This window comes from Podarcis cretensis (genome assembly GCF_951804945.1).
Source record: "Podarcis cretensis genome assembly, chromosome: 15".
Lineage (NCBI taxonomy): Eukaryota > Metazoa > Chordata > Lepidosauria > Squamata > Lacertidae > Podarcis > Podarcis cretensis.
In genome coordinates, this window is record NC_137185.1 from 20,711,639 (window position 1) to 20,731,851 (window position 20,213).

The 20,213-nt window shown below is 47.4% G+C and overlaps 1 protein-coding gene across 6 annotated transcripts in view; it reads right to left on the reverse strand.

The window, feature by feature from the left end:
- The window catches only part of IGSF9B (immunoglobulin superfamily member 9B), a 119,748-nt gene that overhangs the window by 70,467 nt on the left and 29,068 nt on the right, over positions 1–20,213 (reverse strand). For all 6 annotated transcript variants that reach the window (XR_013833738.1, XM_079956110.1, XM_079956109.1 and 3 more), the window contains exons 2-3: positions 6,686–6,883; positions 1,301–1,447 (exon numbers count right to left, since the gene is read on the reverse strand). Coding sequence is in view for 5 of the 6 variants with exons in the window: in XM_079956110.1 (XP_079812236.1) it covers positions 1,301–1,447; positions 6,686–6,883 (345 nt within the window). In the remaining variant the exon portion in view is untranslated. The remainder of the gene's footprint in view (positions 1–1,300; positions 1,448–6,685; positions 6,884–20,213) is intronic.

Consider the following 20,213-nt stretch of genomic DNA (forward strand, 5'->3'; position numbering starts at 1 on the left):
CAACCACCACCAATCTTTATCATCCATGGACTTCTCTAATCCTCTTTTAAAGCCATCCAAGTTGGTGGCCATGGCTGCCTCCTGGGGGAGTGAGTTTCATAGTTTAACTATGCACCAGATGAAGAAATACTTTCTTTCCCCTATCCTGAATCTTCCAACATTCAGCTTCACTGGATGTCCACAAATTCTCATGTTATAAGAGAGGAAGAAACACTTTTCTCCATCTATGTTCTCCATGACATGCATAATTTTGCAAACTTCTATCGTCCCACCCCTCACTCGCCTCTTCTCTAAACTATAAAGTCCCAAACCCTGCAACCCCTCCAAAGGGAGGAGTCTTTCCATCCCTTCAATCATTTCAGCTCCCCTTTTCTCCCTTCATTCTTATTTCCCACTCTTTGGCTACTGTGACAAGATTGTGATTTAGACTGTTCTTGGGACGGTGTGGGTTTTGGGTGCTTGCTCCATGTGCTTTCTCTGAGTATGAAACACATGGGAGCCTCAGAGGACAATTTCAGGTCCTGTAACCAGGGGATGCAGAGAGAGGTCAAGGAAGCGCCAAGCAATTAAACGCACCTTGCACAAAGGAGTTATTGAGCTTGCGGAATAGCTAGGTAGATATTTAGGCTTCTTTACTGATATTTACTCCAAGCAGACCCGTTGACATTAATGAACAAGACTAAGTTAATTTCAATAGGTCTACCCTGAGATAAATGTACAGTGGTACCTCGCAAGACGAAATTAATTCGTTCTGCGAGTTTTTTCGTCTTGCGATTTTTTCGTCTTGCGAAGCACGGATTTTGGAAAAGCTTCAAAAATAACCAAAGCCTTCAAAAACCTCAAAAAAGGCTACCACACCGCGTGCTATGAGTTGCTCCTCGAAGTCAAGTCACAACTGCACCCCCTGAATGCACGGTTTTAAGAAAAAGGAAACAAACTTGCAAGACAAAGGAAACAAACTTGCAAGAATGCGTTTTCGTCTTGCAAAGCAAGCCCATAGGGAAATTCATCTTGCGAAGCAACTCAAAAACGAAAAACTCTTTCGTCTTGCGAGTTTTTCGTCTTACGAGGCATTCGTCTTGTGAGGTACCACTGTAGTTGCATTATTATACACACATATACACATCTCACATGATTGGTCCTACTTCTATAATAGGCAACAGCAGATGCTTTGATGAAAAGGGAGAATTCCACGTGGTGGAACGGCATGAGAACAATTGTGTGATAGGCCACCACACATGCTTGGAAAGAGAAGAGAGTGATACAGAGCTGGCTTGGGCAAAGCAGCCCCCATACTTACCATTGACAGTGAGGTGCACCCAGCTGCCGTTGTGGAACGTGTCGTACTGCTGATCGAGCATGAGCACCTTGCACTCGTACCAGCCTTGGTCCTCGGAGCGAACCTGCTCAATGCGCAAAGATGCCTTGTCATGAAGGTTGGCACGGCCTGGAAGAGAGCAACAAGGTGGAGATCAACAGAGTTCGCCAACTGAACCCAACAGAATGTGGGCAGCACAAGCTGGCAGAATCCGAGACCAGGGAGAAGAGTCGGTAGAAGAAGATTGGAAGAAATTTAAAGACTATCTACAGAAATACTGTAAAATTAAGGAATGTTAGAAGGATGTTGGAATGAAGTTATGTGGTTTCAGTAGTAATGTTATAAAGGAGTATTTAAAGATGGATTATTAATAGGTGAGAATGTAAAGTTATAATATATTAAGATAAATTGGTAAGATAAAAGTAAAAATGGAAAGGATTTGCTGAAATAACTGATTGAACTAGAATACGAAAAAGGGAGGTGTGAGGAGGTCAGGGAAACAAGTAAATGAAAGACAAGATATGGGAAAATTGGTTTGTTTTTAATTGTTTTTATTTTATTGTATTTTGTATTTTTGTTCTTTTTTTCTTTTCTTTTTTCTGATTTTTGTAACTTTTTTGAAACTTTAATAAATATTATTTTTTTAAAAAAAGAATGTGGGCAGCACAAGGACATTCAGGGCAACTGCAGAGCCGTATTTTGCTAGTAGGAGGAGAGTTGTGTGGGGCATTCATGGTGGTTGTGATCCCAGGTGCTTACCCACGAATGAGTAGAACACTAAACATTTTCTTCCACAGGACTTTTAAATTTTGGTTCATGGAAGATGTTCATAACAGCACCTACAAGACTCATGAATCAGCTTCAATTGTCCCTGATTATTTATATAGGCCACACCATACATTTATAGCACTATGATACTACCGTTTTTACTTGAATGTAATGCACCCCTTTTTTGGCCAAATTACGTCGTGAAAATTAGGCTGCACATTAGATTCGACGGCACACTACATTCAAGTAAATATGGTACATTAAACAGTTATGGCTTCCCCCAAGGACTTCTGGGAGCTGTAGCTTATTAAGGGTGCTCAGAGTTGTTAGGAGACCCCTATTCATCTCCCAGACCTACAATTCTTAGAGTGGTTTAACCATCTATTCCTCTTCCCAGGGACCCCTAGGAATTGTACTTTTGTAAGTAGAACAGGGATCTCCTAACACAGGCATAGGCAAACTCGGCCCTCCAGATGTTTTGGGACTACAACTCCCATCATCGCTGACCACTGGTCCTGTTACCTAGGGATGATGGGAGTTGTAGTCCCAAAACATCTGGAGGGCCGAGTTTGCCTATGCCTGTCCTAACAACTCTCAGCATCCTTAGTGAACTATAGGTCCCAGAATTCTTTGGGGGAAGCCATGACTGTTTAAAGTGACACTGCAGTGTGAATACGGCCTTAGACAACTAACACAGGCCAGGAAAGGGCATAGCTCAGTGGTGAAGCACCTGCTTTGGAAAGATCCCGAATTCAATCTCCTGGTAGGACTGGGAATATCCCTGCCTGAAACCCTGAAGATCTGCTGCCGGTCAGTGAAAGCAGTACTAAGCTAGACCAACTAATGATCTGATTCAGAATAAGGCAAAGCTCTCAGTGACTTACAAAGCAAGTTTACAACTTTTATAAATTCTATTAAATACCTGCAGGAAGAGAAAAGCCATAACCTGGCACCAGAAAGATGTCAAGGTTGGCATCAGGCAGGCATCACTTGGAAGGGCATTCCTCAGGCAATATGTGCATGTGCAGGAGCCCTAACCATCACTGTGCAGAACCCAGCCTTCGTTTCACATGCTGCCTAGATGTGCTTTGAACAGCTAATATTTGAACCTCAAGGATGCTTTTCAAGCTAACCTTTAACCACAACAGCAACCACTTTTAAGTCTGTGGAGGACAGGGCTATTGCAGAGTAACATGGTTACAGCAGCTGGAGCAGTAGAGCCTCCAGCAATGTGAGCAATAGTCCTTGGGGGGCGGGGTGTCAAGCAGTATGAGAAATGGAGTAGAAAAACAACCAGAGACCTGGGAAGGCAAAGAAAAAGAAAAAGAGGAAGACAGTGAGACAGAGAGACAGAGAGAAGGAAACTCCGGGTGCTTGGTTTCACAGAGACTGAGCATATTTTGGAAGAGTCCTTCTTTGGCAGCGCATTTTAGGTGGTTCAGCTGCATGAACCATCCTAGTAACTCGTTTGTGTGCTACAAGCATTTGCAGCTGTGAAACACTGAAGGGCATGAATGACTCAGGGCCAGATCAGAAGTGGCAGGATCATCATTCACATGCCTTGCCCTGTTTGCATACAAGGCAGGCAAGGGTGGGAGGGTCTTATGGTTGCAGAAAGAGGAGCATGCAAGAGAATGGTGAAGAACCCGCCCCCACTCCATAGCTCCTTTCCCAGCTTTGATATCAGAAGTGAGCTGGGAAGGGGAGAGGGAGAGTGCCTGGAGAAACAGATTAAGGGTTAGAGGGAAGGGACAGGGGAAAGTTCAGCACCCCTGACCCACATTCTCCTGCTGATGTAAGACACACAACCCCATCATCCCCTGCTTTATAAAGGAATGAGACAGGGGCAACGTGGATGGGGAGAAACTGTGTCCATCACTGCTGCATCTTGTTTAGACACCAGAGCCCCTAGTTTCCAGGAAAAAGCTCAGGGAAATTCCTGCATCTCGAGATGCATCAATGGGGGGGAGAGAGAGAGAGAGAGAGAGAGAGCAGACAAAGCGAATGCATCCGGTTTCCAGTCTTCTCTGAGGCCAGAGAGAAGCTTGTGGGGATTAAAATATCATCACTGAAAGCTGTTCCCTCTTCCCCTTCCCTTTTCAAGAAAGAGCCTGTGTATTCAGGGTCAGGCAATCCCTCACGAAGCAAGCAAACCAGGTAACAGAGAAGGGAAGAGGAGAATGAGGAGGACTAGACTGAGAGGCACAGAATGGAGCCCTCCTCAAAACCCACCCTGCTCACATAGCCCCTGTTTAATCCTTTCATCCTTGCCTACAGTTGAAAGGAGACCTGAGTGAAGAGCAACTCTGCTTTCTGACGTGCATCCCTCAACCCCATCTTCACAAACTCTCCAACTCCCTCCCACTGCCAGAATTGAAAACTGCATGCTCCTTGCGTTCAGAGACCTGCAAACCCACTCCCATTGGGCATCCCCTCCCCACATTTCAAGTACTATTAGGGAAAAGGAGAAGAGAAAACATCTCTCCACCCACTCTCTCCATGCCACTCAGGATTGCATATGCTTCTGCAATGTCCCTCCTTATCCACCTGGATTCGCACACATCTAGAGTTTGTGAGAGATATGCACTCGGACCATAGCCTTGGGAAAGGGCCACAGCTCAGTGGCATGTGCCTTGTGTTTCACAGGTCCCAGGTTTTGATCCCAAGCATCTCCAGATAGGACTGGGAAAGACTAGGTTCCTGTAGTCATGGAGAGTTACTGTCAGCGTAGACAAGGGGAAACCAACCCGGTGCTCCCTAATGCAGATGGACTACAACTCCCACTTCTTCACACAGTGCTTAGTTAAACTATGGAATTTGCTTCCACAGTGCAGCCCCCAAGCTCAAACTCACGGTTGGAGGCAAGTGTTATTTCGGACAGGAAAGGGAGAAGCAAGCTCCCTGAAGCTGCTCCTCCTCTAGCTGATTAATAGAGCCAGGCTAGTCTTTCCCATGCTTTGGCGTTTGTGCTGGAAAGTAAGGGGAGCGGCCTCCCAGAGGCCTTTGTCCTCTGGTTGATGGCAGAGGCCAGTGTGTTGCTGTTTCTTTTTTTTCCCCTTCAGGTGCCCTCTTGGTGTGATCTAGCAGCTGAGCTCTTGTTAGAGTCCAAGGGCAGAGACAGATAGACAGAGAGCGCCCAACTGACACCCGGCATTGGATTCGGCTAGATTTTGGGAGATATGGGCTGCACAAATGATGCCCGAACTACTGTAGCAGCATCAAATGCATCTGCTCTCCAAACCTGCCACTCAAGTGCAGGTAAAACTGCAGTGCTTCAAGAGGTGACTTAACAAGCTAGTTCGCATTCCTGAATGGTGTCCAGGGGCACTCCTGGCTGCTTCTGGCCACAGCAAACATTCAGCTAGCCAAGTGGGAGAGGCAGGTGCCTGCAGCAGAGCCAGGGCCATGCGAGCCACTCTCTTCCATCCCTTACCCTGCCTTCTTCCACATTTGCTTTTCAAAGTTTTCAACTCTACACAAGCTCTCAGAAATTCAAAGGATGGTCCAGTAAGCACAGGAGTCCTCCAGCATTTACCAGGCATCCTCGTCTTTGGAGCTATCCTGAGATGGCCCTGGAGTCAAGCCCTCTGGGCCACATGGAAGCTGGGGACAAGGACATGCCAAGGTAGGCCATATCCCTCCACAATGTCAGCTCTCGTTCTCTTCTCCCTGGCTCTCCCCAAACGCATCCATCCAAAGAGGTTTAGCACATGAGCGTGCGAGCGAGTTGCAGCAGCAGCAGCTCCCCCTTCTGAGGATGTCACATGAGGTTTCCAGCACAGGGCCCCCGAAAGCATCACTCAGGGCTCTCTGCTGCCACTGGAAAGCCAAGGCAACAGGCACGGGAGCAGCAGCGGATGCCCTCCTTTTCACTGCCTCGGCTTCTCTTGGCCCCGACAGCCCAGCTGGCTTCTCTCTGCCGCTGCTTAATTAAAACCAACCAGGCGGAAATGATGGAATAAAAAAAGGGGGAAAGGGAGAAAGAACTTCCTGAAAAAGAAGAGGGAGGTGGTGGTGGAGGAGGAGGCAAAACGAGTCTGGCCTGATCTCTGTATTTAACCAGCCAGCCCAAATTGAACCAAGGGTAAAGAAAGATGCAGTGGTTTACTTGTGGCAGAGGTCACTTTGAAAAGCATCTTATCTCCCCAGTCATGAACACAAGATACGAGTTTTTCTGTGCAACTACAAGTTCTGGGGTGGGAAAGATACAAGAAATGATTCTGCAGGTTTCGAATCTATAGACCCTGCAGATTAGGAGCTTACAGAACAGCTGCCTGTAAAGGGGGGGGGGGAGTCCACAGTGGTAAGCACCTATTGGCTAGCAACTGTGATGGTTTTACAAGGATCCCTTCAGCCTGGTGTGTTTTTTACAAGTGTATTATGCAACATGTCGTTAATTTGCAACAAAAGTAGTGCATTACTGGTGAATTTATATTAGATGAAGCATGCATAATCCTGCTTAATAGGTGGTTCCCTTTTTCATGCTTGCTTTTAAAAAACAAAACCCTATGCAAATAATAGAACCCATTCAAGTTTTTAGTGTAAATGAGAAAAAATCTTCCATGGTTTTTATTACAGTGGGGTAAAAAGAAGACTCACCGGCATATTCTGGGTCCACATGGGGAGGGTAGAACCCAAACTTGATGAAGATGGGGATAGGCACTCCAAACTTGAACCACTCCACCACATAAGGAGGGGGCTGGCCGGTCAGTGGGTGGATTACGTCGCATCCCAGGATCACACTCTCACCAGCACGAGCTGTCACAAACTCGGGTTCCTCCCTTAAGCCGTGGGCACCTAGAGAAAAAGAAGGAGGAAAGGGAGAGGAGGAATCAGTGGTGCTGCTTCCCAATTGCTCATTTGGCAAGGGCCAGTGATTCTTATTTTCAGTAGGAACAACATTTTAAGCTCAGCAAGCTTCAAATGGCCAGTGACATTGGCTGCACTTACTCGCACTCTGCACTTGCCAAGCCGCAGGCCAGAGGACTCCTTAACCATAGGCAGTTTTAGGGGAGCACAACTAGTTCGGGTGCACTTGGCACCATGCTGCAGGGGGCGCCACAACGATGCTGTAGAATGTAGCGAGAGAGGCTGGGGGCAAGTTTTAGTGTCGCACAAGGTGCCACTGAAATTCGAGAGCCCAAGGTCCATCACTGCCTTAATGCCCTCTTCCTGGGCAGAAACAGAACAGAGGTTTTGGTGGAAGGCTCCCCACCTCAATCAAAAAACACCACAGTAGATTTTATTGTTTCTAGCCAATGGCCATCACAATCCCCACCCGTGCTATATACTTGAAGCATCATCATACCACTTTAAGCAGTCATTACTTCCCACAGAGAATCCTGGGAACAGAAGTTGGCAGATGTTAGGTGATCCCCTTATTCCCCTCCCAGAGCTACAATTACCAGAGTGGTTTAGCAACCAATCCCTCTTCAGAGGGAACTCTTGAAATTGTAGCTCCACAGAGGGCGGGGGTCTCCTAACAGCTCTTGGCAGCCTTAATAAACTACATTTCCCAGGATTCTTGGGGGGAAGCTATGGCTGTTTAAAGTGGTAGGATATTGGGGTTTAAAAAATTCATAATCAAATGTGTTTAGTACAACTTTGGCTTTGCAACACAGTGCCTAGGAAGAGAAGAAACATGTCTGTACTTTCCCCATGATGCGAGGAGCTTCGTTGTATAAGGCATTCTCTTTTGGAGGTCAGCACACCACTACCAAGAATCCACATTCTGAGGGTTTCAAGCAGGGATCTCTCCCAACTCTAGCTGGAGATCGCAGGGACTGAAAATTCTGCATTGAAGCGGGTTGGACTAGATGATCCTTGGGAGTCACTTCCAAATTGCAAATCTACTATTCTGTGAACCTGGGGGCCTTTTGCATGCAAAGCACATGTTTTATCAGGAAGCAATGGGCCTTCCCCTTATATCCATCAGGAGGGGACATACGCACAACTGGCTGCAAATTTAATATTGAGAAATACCATTGTATTCCTTATCAAGGTCAACACCAAACCTGTGCTCAGAATGCTCAGCGCCTTTTGCATCATCTCAGTCCACTTTGCTCTTGCCAAGCAAAGGGGGACAGGCTTCCATGATAAAAGGGTGGATCAAGCAGAGGGCATAGGAAAGGGGAGAGATCAGTAAGATGATAAAAAAACCCACAAAAAATAGGCATCTCTACAAAAGGCTCCAAGATGAAGCTGACTGCTGAGGATAGAAAGCAGGAAGTAGAAAGAAAAAAGACTGGGAAGAGAAGAGACACCTGTGTGTCCAAAGGAATATACACTTGTTTGTGCAAAAGCCTGTTCTATAAAGGTAGCAAGATGAGAATTCTACTCTGGACCTCCCTGCTCATGGCACATAGGCAGGCATCCTCTAAACGCCCCCTGCCTGGAGGGGATTTACCCTGAGCCGACAAAGGCAGAGTCAGGCACTTGCAGAGTCAGCCTCCCAGCATCACTCCAAGGTGACCTTCCCGTGGGGGCTTCTCACAACCACCACCAGAGAAGCCTCTCTGCCTCTCATTTCAGAGAACAGAAAAGAGGAGGGGAGAACTGGGAAGAACCACATGGGTTTTGGTGTGTTTCTTTGCAGGGGGTGGGGAGATTTTTATTTTAGAATCTCTGCATTGCCTAGCAATACCTGCAGGGAATTTCTCCCCTCCCTGTAGCAGGAGCAGCATCCATTCATAAACCAATTTGCCTTTGCAGCGAATCACCAGCAAAGCGCTCCAAAAAATCCCTGGAACGGGCCTTTGACGGGGAAACCGCTGACGCAGCCTGGGCTGCAGTACAAGCGGTGACAGCATTGTTAAAATAGAAACACGGTGGATTACAGCGGCTGCTACACCCAGGGAGACAGGGAGAGAGAGAGAGGCCGGCATCCATTACACACACCTGGTGCCTCCTTCATGTGCACCCTAACTGCAACCGGAGAATCACACCTCCATCCAACCCATAAGCCAGAATCTGGAGTCAAATGCACACACACACACTTATAGACCCAAATCCTATTTCACCTGAACATGCAGAGCATCAGAAGGTCAGATCAAATCTGCATCACAGTCTGAAGCCCCAGAAAGCCAATACAACTCACTGTAGAGAATCCTGAACCAATGAGCCAACTTGCTAAAAGACAGCCGTCCCATGTCCTGGCTAAAGACTCAGCTGTAATCAAACAGCATCAGATTTGCAACTCAAATCCTACAAAAGGGAGAGGCATATCTGCACCACTGTCTCTGCCACCTGCACCGGAACCCAACCCTAGATCGCAATGCTAATCTTTGGCCCTTTAGACCCACAACCAGTTCCTCACATGGGACCCCAAGATGTGGCCGTTTGATGGGTGGCAGGGTGCTGACCTCTGACATGCTGTAGGAAGGCACTGCCTCGCACAACTGAGAGCACACCACACAATGGGAAGACCACAGGTCTACCAGGGCTGGCCCATCATGGCTCAGGCGGCATATTGAAAAGGGTGATGGATCATAGGCACCAGCCTCCTCCACCTGCAAGGCTGGCCCATCCACCACCATCACTGCTCTGGATCCAACTGACTGGCCAGCCAACCATTCCCAGCTTGCCAGACCTGTCCTCTGCAAAAACAGACTTGAACAATAACTGGGAGGGGAAATAGCTCTTTGCTGTCATTGCAGCAAAGCAGCAGTGCAGGTGCTCTCTGGAAGGAATTTGCCCACAATGCCTCACTCTGAGGAAGAAGCAGAACAATGTGTAGAAAGGACATGCCCATAGAAACCTGTGATTAAAATAAAAATACTGCCTTACTCATGCTTCTAATATTGGATAACTTTGGATAGTTTTGTGTCTCATTTGTAGAAAATATATACTTTTTTGTGCATTCTGCAATCCCCTCCTCAGAGTGCAACGTTCAGGTGGCCAGGACCGCCACTAGGGGACATGGCATGGCTGGCACACAGGTCTGTGCAGACTTGAAACCTACCATGCCTCCCCAGTATTACTGGCCTACAGGGTCTGACTCAGTCACTCTCGTTCTCTCATTCACACACAGGAAAGCTGTGTGAGAAAGGCTCTCAGTTCAGTTCCCAGACTAATCCCACCTTCAGGGTAACAGCGTCCAGATAGCTGTTAGCTCAGTGGTAAAGCAGAACATTGCATGCAGAATGTCCCAGTTTCAATCCCCAGCAGAGGAAAGACTTCTGTGTCAAACCCTGGACAGCTGCTGCCAGACAGTGTGGACAATACTGGGGCTAGATGGACCAGTATTGCACTATAACCCCCCCCCCCCCCGCCTCCACAAGGCGCTCAAGGTGGTATGCAGAGTTCTCTCTCCCTCCTCATTTAACCTCTACAACAACCCTCTGAGGTAGGTAAGGCTGAGAAGCAGTGGCTGCCCCCAAATCTCCCAGCGAGCCCCATAGCCGAATGCAGGATTCGAACCCTGCTCTCCCAGGCCCTGTTCCAACACTCTAACCAAAACATCACGCTGGTGTGCCTTTGCTCTCAGGCTTTAAAAGAGGGGATTAGATGGATGGTATGTCTATAATCCACATTGATAAAACAGATCCTCAAGGTTCATAACCCTGTTACCTCTGCATGTCAGTACAGTAGCTGTACAAACAGAAGGAATAAGTACTGACTGCAAGCTCTGCTTGTGTGTTTCCTGGAATCGTCAGATTGGCCACCGTAGAAAGCAACAGACTGGTCTGGTTCAGTGGGACTCTTTCTGCGTTTGAGGAGCAGAGGAAGCTGCCTTGTGCAGACAGAGGCTGCTGGCCCAACCAGCCCAGCCTATTCTGCATTAATTCTGCAGTCTATTCTGCATTAATTCTCCGGGGTTTGGGTATTTTTCCAGGTGAGAGTCTTTCGTCAAGGATGGAACCAGGGGACCTTCACATACAAAGGCTGTGCTCTGCCACTCAGCCGGGCTCCTTCCACTAACGCAGGGGGATGAGGGTCACTTAACAGCCCACATCTCACTGGTCTAACCAGGCAGCCAACCCTCCTGGTCTGCTGTTGCGTAACCGGTGTCAGGATCTGCAAAGCCAGTAAATCGCGGCATTTATTTTTAGAGCCCTAACTGCCAACACTGTGAAAAATAACAGCTTCCTTATTAGAGGAGAAACATTTTTAAAAATAAAAAATAAACAGTAGAGTTATGTCAAACCTGTGCCTTTATTTCCACAGCCTTCCTGGTTCACCCCCTCCCACCCCCTACATAGCCTCAGATATCCACAGAAACCTACATGGGTGTTTTTTTAATTACTTGTGCATTTCTGTGCATTACACACACACACCACTTTTTCCCTTCTCCACATTTGATTGCATGCACAACATTTTGCATGCAACCAGGGAGCACAGTGTTTCATGCAACATATTTTGTTCCACCTGCTACCTGCTCAAGCTCTGCCTCAGAACCTCCAGATTATGTCAAATGTTGCTCCTCCCCTGCTTCTGCTCCCCCTCCCTACCCGGTCCAGCCTGAGTTGGGGAGAGATTTTGGCATTTTTGAAATAAAAGATGTTGGTGACTCTCTAACCAACTCACACCACACGAGGTCCAGTTGTTAAGGTACAGGTGCAGAAAAGGGAAAGGGTACAGTGGGTGTCATGGAATAGTACAGTGGTACCTTGGTTTAAGAACAGCTTAGTTTATGAACAACTTGGATTAAGAACGCTGCAAACCCGGAAGTAGGTGTTTTGGTTTGTGAACTTTGCCATGGAAGCAGAACATGTTCTGCTTCCTGTTGAGCGTGTTCCATTTGTAAATTGAGTCCCCTGCTGCTATTGGAAAGCACGCCTTGATTTAAGAACACTTTGGTTTAAGAACGGACTTCCGGAACGGATTAAGTTCATAATGCAAGGTACAACTGTATTATGATTTGAATCCATAAGGACTAGAATCTTACTTTTAAATTGGGTGGGAAGGGAACCAGTTTACATTTACAGGAAGGTAAATTCTTTGCCTCTATATTCTGCAGTGCTACCAAAATTCAGCATGCGCCTGGCCCTGATTACAGATTCTAATGTCCCTTTTAATAAGCACTTAACATCAGAACAAAAGCACTGAACATCAGCACTGAACATCAGAACAACATGGAACATTAGCAATAATGGCATGGCCATCCATTAACACTTCATTAACAAAAGCCTGCCTGGTCACTCTCTTGGGGTTGGCAGGTGAAAACGAAGCTGAAGCCTATCTCACCTGGATTCAGATTAAACTGCAGACTTAGTTTATATCGCTAGAATCACTTATATAGGGCAAGCTACTACAGGAAGAGCAAGAAAAAAGCTTGGTGATTAGAAATAAAGGCTACTGGGAAAGTGAGGTGCTTTGAAACAAAGAAAATGTATTTGCTAAAATAAAAGACCTCCAAGCATTATTATTTTCTTGGCTCCTTTTGAGGAAGAGAGCAAGAGTTAACCAAACACATTGCTTTTTGCAAAGGAAAGGAGAACCCGGTGCAGCAGCTGGTGCAGCCTGGTGATGTCATTTCTCATCAGTACTGTCAAATGAAGCTTGACTGTCTGTAGAGAGGGACGGGGTCCTCCATCTAGAGATTAATATCTACAGCGAGAGAGGCACACCAGGGCATTAAACCTGAAGCAAGACCTTCGTTCAGCTTGGGAGCCTCCTTCTCCTCCCTGCCATCCCAGCTGTGTAGAACGCAGGCTGTAGTGACCCTCCCCACCAAAGGCAAGCAAATTGCATTCCGTGGATATTCAGGGATGCTCTTAACTGTCTAAAAATTGGCCAAGAGGTAGATGGGCAAATTGACACGGGCGGAACAAGTTGTGTGGGTTGGGGGTCTCTTTTCCAAACCATTAACCCCCACCCCACCCCACTCCAAATATTGAATGTTGAGGGAGGGAGAGAAACAAGAAGCTTCATCCCAACACAGAGGTCCTATTCCTTACTCCCAACCCCATTTTTTAAAAAACCCTTACATTTTGCAGACTCTAGAAATGGGTGTCCCTGTCAGAGAAGACCCATCTGTCAACTGTCAAGGGTTAGGTTCCCCCCCCCCCCCTTACTACAACAGCACAAACCCCTCACCTCGCACGCTGCCCTGTATGCACAGCCAACGACCATTCACTTCTATTTGTGAAATTAAAGGGGTTCAGGGTGTGGGGTGCTAAATCTGCCCCTCCCAGGGGACCCAGCCTTTGAAAGAAAACAAGCCAGATCTGAATAACCAGAATCCTTAAATTGTGCCCCCCACCCTCTCTCTCTCATTCACTCACACACACACACACACACACACACCCTTATCTATATCTATGACTGGATGAGTGGAGCTGGCTTCCATCTACACTGAAGATTCAGTCATCCCAGGGCTAAACCTCAGCACAAAAGAACTACAGGCTTGCCTCGCTCCCTTCTCTCTCTCTCTCTCTCTCTCTCTCTCTCTCTCTCTCTCTCTCTTTCTCTCTCTCTCTCTGCATGAAAGCAGGACAGGACCACTGCCTCCTCCAGCGAGGCATCTTCGGAAAAAGAAGTTGAGCGGGGAGAGAAAGAGAAAAGCTTCCCCTCCCCTTGCCAGCTCCTGCGCTCTGCTCTACAGGGCTGGTGCTGATTGGCCCAGAATGACATCACTGTTTTTTCCACAGCAGGAATCTAGTACGCCGGCAAATCTATTTTTGACACCCAGGAGATAGAGGCATTAACCAGCAAGTGGCCCCAGCGGGGCCCCAGCTGGGCTTACGACGAAAGTCTCTCGGGGACCCGGGTGGGACAGGTGGCCTCGGTGCTGCAGGTTGCAAAAACCGGATAGCTGGAGAAGCCACCGCGCTACACAAACACCAGCACAAGCCTAGGGAAGATAATAGAGATATGCATACGTGGATGTTATCAGGAGTGAACAAGAATGCGGGGAAGGAGAGAGGGAGAAAGCTGTATGGCATTTAAATGCAAATTGCACTGCATCAATTGCAAAGCGTGGGCAGACGCTACTCTTGTGTTATGAACTTGGGGTTCACTTTTTTTTTTACTAGAATCCCACAATGACCCCCATCCAGAGCCTGATGCAAAACAGTGGCTCAGAAGCAATGGGGGGGGGGCATGCACTCAGAATAAACGGTGCCTGCTGAATACATCTTCGGCCAGAATTTTTCCCCAGTACCAGAACCAAGCTGAATGTCCTTCCACAAACACCCCAAAACCCTCTCCTGGTCTCCACCCAAGCTAGCTTTCTTTCAGTAGCCTAAGTTAAAGGGAAGGGAAGCCTTGTTCTTTTCTTTTCTTTTTTGACAATATAATCCCATATTAGTCTACTCAGAGGGAAGCCCCACTGAGTCCAATGGGACTTCCTCCCAAGTAAGTGGGTTTAAACATACAGCCTTGTTTTTTTTTCTATTGTCAAAATGTCTAGAAGTTGAGAAAGACCTGCAGCTGCGAATGGGTCGGAAGTCTTATCAGGAGATTTCGGATATTCCCTGGTCTATAGGGCTGTAGAGTAAATGGTGGAATCGCTCACCTATCAGCTGCCCCTCCCCTCTTTTCTTTTAAGGCAACCCTATGCTTTAAAATTAGGGACGCAGGTGGCGCTGTGGGTTAAAGCCTCAGCGCCTAGGGCTTGCCGATCGAAAGGTCGGCGGTTCGAATCCCTGCGGCGGGGTGCGCTCCCGCTGCTCGGTCCCAGTGCCTGCCAACCTAGCAGTTCGAAAGCACCTCCGGGTGCAAGTAGATAAATAGGGACCGCTTACCAGCGGGAAGGTAAACGGCGTTTCCGTGTGCGGCTCTGGCTCGCCAGAGCAGCGATGTCACGCTGGCCACGTGACCCGGAAGTGTCTCCGGACAGCGCTGGCCCCTGGCCTCTTAAGTGAGATGGGCGCACAACCCCAGAGTCTGTCAAGACTGGCCCGTACGGGCAGGGGTACCTTTACCTTTACCTTTATGCTTTAAAATAAAGGGGATGCGTGAGTGAGAGAGATCCTTCTCAATTTCAAAGACTGATGGCAGCTCCCTGCTGCCTTCTCTCCATCCCCCAAAAGAAGCCTTCAGAAAGCATCTACTGCTGCAACCTCCTCTCCCACCCTCCATGCAATGGCTGACCTCCCCCAATGTGCACAGGCACACACCAATTGCACACGCTTTGTTCGCACCTTGATGCGCCTCATTATCACTGCATTTCAAATCTGACTGAGGCTTTCGCAACCTGTCAGCAGACAAGAAGACTTCAGCTCCTTCCCTCCCCTCTCGCCCTCCCCACCACCTCAGAAAACCTCCATGGATGTGCAAAAAGAGCAGGAACCTGCCACCTCTCCCCCCCCCACACACACAATATCTGAGGGAGGGTTGAGGGAGGAAGAAGAGGGGGGACTTTTATTGCTGTCAAGCATGCATGCATGCTATTGCAAGGCACATGCAAGCACCTCTGGAACTCGGAGCCCTGAGCAATGCCTCCTAAAAGGGACAGGGTCTGCTTTTCAGACACAGGAGCTGCTGCAACAGATCCTGGGCAGAAACTAGCTGAAGCCTGGAAGCCTTTCACATCTTGTTTTACAGTGCAGACTCTGGCTGCATTCGCCTTGCACCTTTTGCATGTCTCTCTCCTAGGTGTTACATGCTTTCACACAACGTAAAACATACTTCTGGGATTCTAGTGGAATACAGTGCAAGGCGAGGGCTCATTTCTGTGTTATATCTTTTTTTCTTTTTTTGCAAATAATGCGGAAAGGAGTGCTAAACTTGTACTATATTTCACTATAGTTCTGGAAGGGGCTTATATACTGTATTTTTTGCACCATAACACTCACTTTTTTCCTCCTAGAAAGTAAGGGGAAATGTCTGTGCGTGTTATGGAGGAAATGCCTACGGGTGGCATGCCTACAGATTTTCCTCCTCTAAAAACTACGTGCGTGTTATGGTCGGGTGCGTGTTATAGAGCGAAAAATACGGTATATCATGTGCAAGCTCAAATAAAATTACCTAGAAATTAACTGTTAGGGAAATACCATGCAAATAGAATAAACTGCCATGTGAATGCAGCCTTCGTGTGTTTAAGAATCCATGTAAATAAGGCAGGAGTTAAGAACCTGAGGCTCTGGGGCTAAATAAGGCCTGCAGTCCTCTCTATCTGGTACCAGAAACTCTCCAGACCTCACTGCCACTCTCTCAAAGCCACTACCCTTGCTAAGGCTACTTCACACCTCAAACCTTTTTGGCTGGTTGGAATGTGTCCCTGGACAATAAAACATCTTGCTCATATGAATGGGAAATAAACAAAGGTGTATTTGGGAGGAAGCAAAGATTAAGTTTACATTAGATACCCTGCCCACTTTTGCCTCTGGCCCCACTCCCAGTATATGGAATGGCTCAGTGGGTAAAGCATAAGACTCAATCTCAGGGTTCGAGTTGCACATTTGGTAAAGATTCCTGCATTGCAGGGGGTTCGACTAGATGATCCTCGTGGTCCCTTCCAACTCTACAGTTCTATGATTCAATATGGCCCTCCAGCTGAAAAAGGTTCCTTATGATCTTATTCCCACCCCCCTGGCATTTAACATTAACCATCCACAAGTTCTGCAGCTTGATCCATAGTTTTAGAGTCTCCATCTTTATCTCTCTTCAATGTTTTTAATTTCCCTGGGGATTTGGTAGCACAATTCCTCTAAATCAATTAATTCAAGCACCTTCTCTGCAATATCTACCTTGCAGCCGTCACCCATTTCCGGAGAGAACCTTTATATTTTGCCCCAAACTTGACCCTCGATTTGACAGCTTGTGGCCGGAACCTTTTACACCTTTTCCTGATGTATTCAAGACCAGGCTGCAACTTCTTTTGTTGTCCCAGGTTCATTTTCGCCTTGAGAATGAAACTAGAAGAAGTACTAGCAGGGGTACATTACAGGGAACGACCATTTTGCAAGAGATCAAGGCACGTGTGACCACCGACCAAGAGCGCCCACCTTGCCCCTGCAATTGAGGGGGTTGGCACACCGCAGGGTGTCAGAGGCAGTCTAGTTCTGAATACCAGTTGCTGGAAATGGCAGAAGGGGAGAGTGCTGCTGTGTTCATGCCCTGCTTGCAGGGCTTCCCTTAGGGGCATCTAGTTTGGCCACTCTGAGAACAGTATGCTCGGTGACGGGCAGAGACAAAAGGCAGAACATGGGAAAAGTGAAAATTAGATCTCATGTTGCATGTGGGATTACTGGCTAGATAAAGGTAAAGGTAAAGGGACCCCTGACCGTTAGGTCCAGTAGTGGGCGACTCTGGGATTGTGGAGTTCATCTCGCTTTATTGGCCGAGGGAGCCGGCGTACAGCTTCCAGGTCATGTGGCCAGCATGACTAAGCTGCTTCTGGCAAACCAGAACAGCGCACAGAAACACCGTTTACCTTCCCGCCAGAGCGGTACCTATTTATCTACTTGCACTTTGACGTGCTTTCGAACTGCTAGGTTGGTAGGAGCTGGGACCGAGCAACAGGAGCTCACCTCGTCATGGGGATTCGAACCGCCGACCTTCTGATCGGCAAATCCTAGGATCTGTGGTTTAGCCCACAGCGCCACCTGCGTCCCACTGCCTAGATACCAGGCCTGAAAAGACCAAGGACTAGTCTCTTCTCTCTCTCTCTCTCTCTCTCATACACACATGTAGTACAAAAGCCATTGTGAAAAGGGCTTCCTGAACAGGCAACGTTCCAGTCCATTTTATAAAGGTTTATACCCTGCTTTTCAACTCTAAGATTTTGCAGATGGACTATTAAAATAACATTTAAAACAAGAATTCAGAACACTGAAACAATTGAAAAAGCAGAACATTAACAGCAGGTGTTGGAAATCATTTAAAAACAAATGCCAGAGGGGGCAGAAATGTATCAACAGTAGCATCTAGCAGGCTTGGGGCCAAAGAGATAACAAAGGCGGTGTCAAGCAACTCTTTCTAGAGAAGACCCCCCCATGGCTCATCGGCACCATCACTAAGAGCTGCAGAGCACATGTGGATTTTGGCAAGTAACTTATCCCATGGCCAAACTATTCTTCGGGAAAAGGGCAAGGCTGAAATTAAAATGTGCTCCAAGAGAAGTCAGCCCAGTTTGTAGCACCTGTGAAAAATGTAGATTCCATGCTTCTGTACACAATATGCATTTTAGAGTACATTCAAACCATATTCTGTCCCGTAAAGAATTCTGGGTGCCACTACCGAGAAGGCCCTCTGCCTGGTTCCCTGTTAACTTCACTTCTCACAGTGAGGGAACCACCAAATACTTTGCTATGAGCTCCTTGGAGGAAGTACAGGTTGTATCCAAGGCAAGGCAAAAAGAATAAGCATTTGCTGGGTTATAGCCCCTTTCCAGACTCCTTGTTTAGGGTCTAACAAAGGAGCTTCTGCTGAAACTTCCATCAACTTCCATCAGTGATGGGAGGTTGGTTGGATGCTTGGAAGGAGAACAGTGCCCCAAGCTGCTTTTTCAGCACCTCACAAAGCCAGCTCCCTGCCCAGTCATTTTATGCAGCGTGGAAACTCGGAGCTGGTCCAAGTTGTCTCTGGTACAAAGCAATTGCGGCATCTCCCGAACACACAGCTGGAGACCAGCCAGGAAACAGAGGACTTGATGCGCCTTGGCACTGCCCCCGGTTCTCTTATCTCCCGGTCAGCACCAGGGCCACCTGCTCACCTGTAGGGCTTTGCAAATTCAGTTTAGTTTGCAAGGCTCAAAGCAGAGCAAAGCAGACAGAGAAGGAAACGGGAAGCAGGCAGCAGAAGAGGCATAGAATCCCAGGGACCAGGGAAGTCATCTAGATCCAACCCTCTGGCTCAATGCAGGGTCTGGAATGCTGGATGCAAGCACAGCATCCCTGGCAAATGGCTGCTAATCTAGTGGGCTACCGTCTCTCTCTCTCTCTCTCTCTCTCTCTCTCTCTCTCTCTCTCTCTCTGTGTGTGTGTGTGTGTGTGTGTGTACTTGGAGTCCACTTTAGACCCAGACATGACCCTGGAACTTGGCAGTCAGTATGAGCCTCTGGTTCGGGCAGGCAACATAAAAATACTAAGGACTAGACCCTTGCCTGATCCGTCATTCAAAGGTTTTGCTAGTTATGCTTCAGACTCTAGCTTTCGTAGGTGAGCTCCCAGGTCCAGCCACCAAAACCTATTTTTGTATGCAATTTTGGCTAATATGCATATTTTTGCAAGCAATTTACCCCCCAAAAATGCATTTTTTTGCCATTTTCACCAATATATGCATTTTTATGCACACTTTCAGTACATTTTTGTTGCTTCAGAGAACTGATTTGCAAAATTCAGAGACATGGGAGTTTCGAAGGACAGTTGTGCCTCAATTTACCTGTCAGTTTGAGAAATGTGAACTACTTGGTTTCTCAATAAAATGCAAAAAAAAAAGAAGAAGAAAAAGAAGTTATCCTCCACCCATGCAGAAGACCATGCAGAACATGGATGGAGCAACCCTGTACAAGACTTCTGCTCCCCAAGACAGCCAGATGGCCACACAAGCAAGGTTCTCCCTGCCTTAAATACACTTCCCAACAAGCTGAGTGGTTCCTTTTCACAATCCATGCACATCCAGAGGTGGCACCAAAGCCACTCATGTATTCCATTGCATCAGTAGCTTTCAAAGCAGGTAGTCCTCAGTGATGAGAGCCAGTGTGGTGTAGTGGTTAGCACGTCAGACAAGGATCTGGGAGACCAGGGTTTGAATCTCCACTTAGCCATGAAGCTCACTGGGTGACCTTGGGGTCATTCACTGCCTCTCAGACTAACCTACCTCACAGGATTATTGCGGGGATTAAATGTACCACCTTACATGGAAGTAAGAAATAAGAACAGATTTAAACCATCCCTCAAGTGGCCATTCAGATAAGATGTGCAACAAGCACAATGTGCACCTACTAAGCAGTCACATGAATACATTTAAGAGTTTGCTTGCTTTCCTCTTTCCTCCTCCTCCCTTCCTCCTTTTGTGTCATGGCTCGTTAGATTATAAACCTGAAGGCAAGTGGCTGTTTGAATTGGTTTTGGAAACCATTCTGAGAGCTTAAATACAACCATGGTAAGCTACCTTTCAATGAAAGGTCATTTCCACATACCCGCTGAATGTCAAAGCAGCTCAAACTTGCAGCTGAGGCAAAAGAACAGAGGGTGGAAAGGTGCCAGAAGCCCCTTCCCCAAATTCGATTCAAGCTATG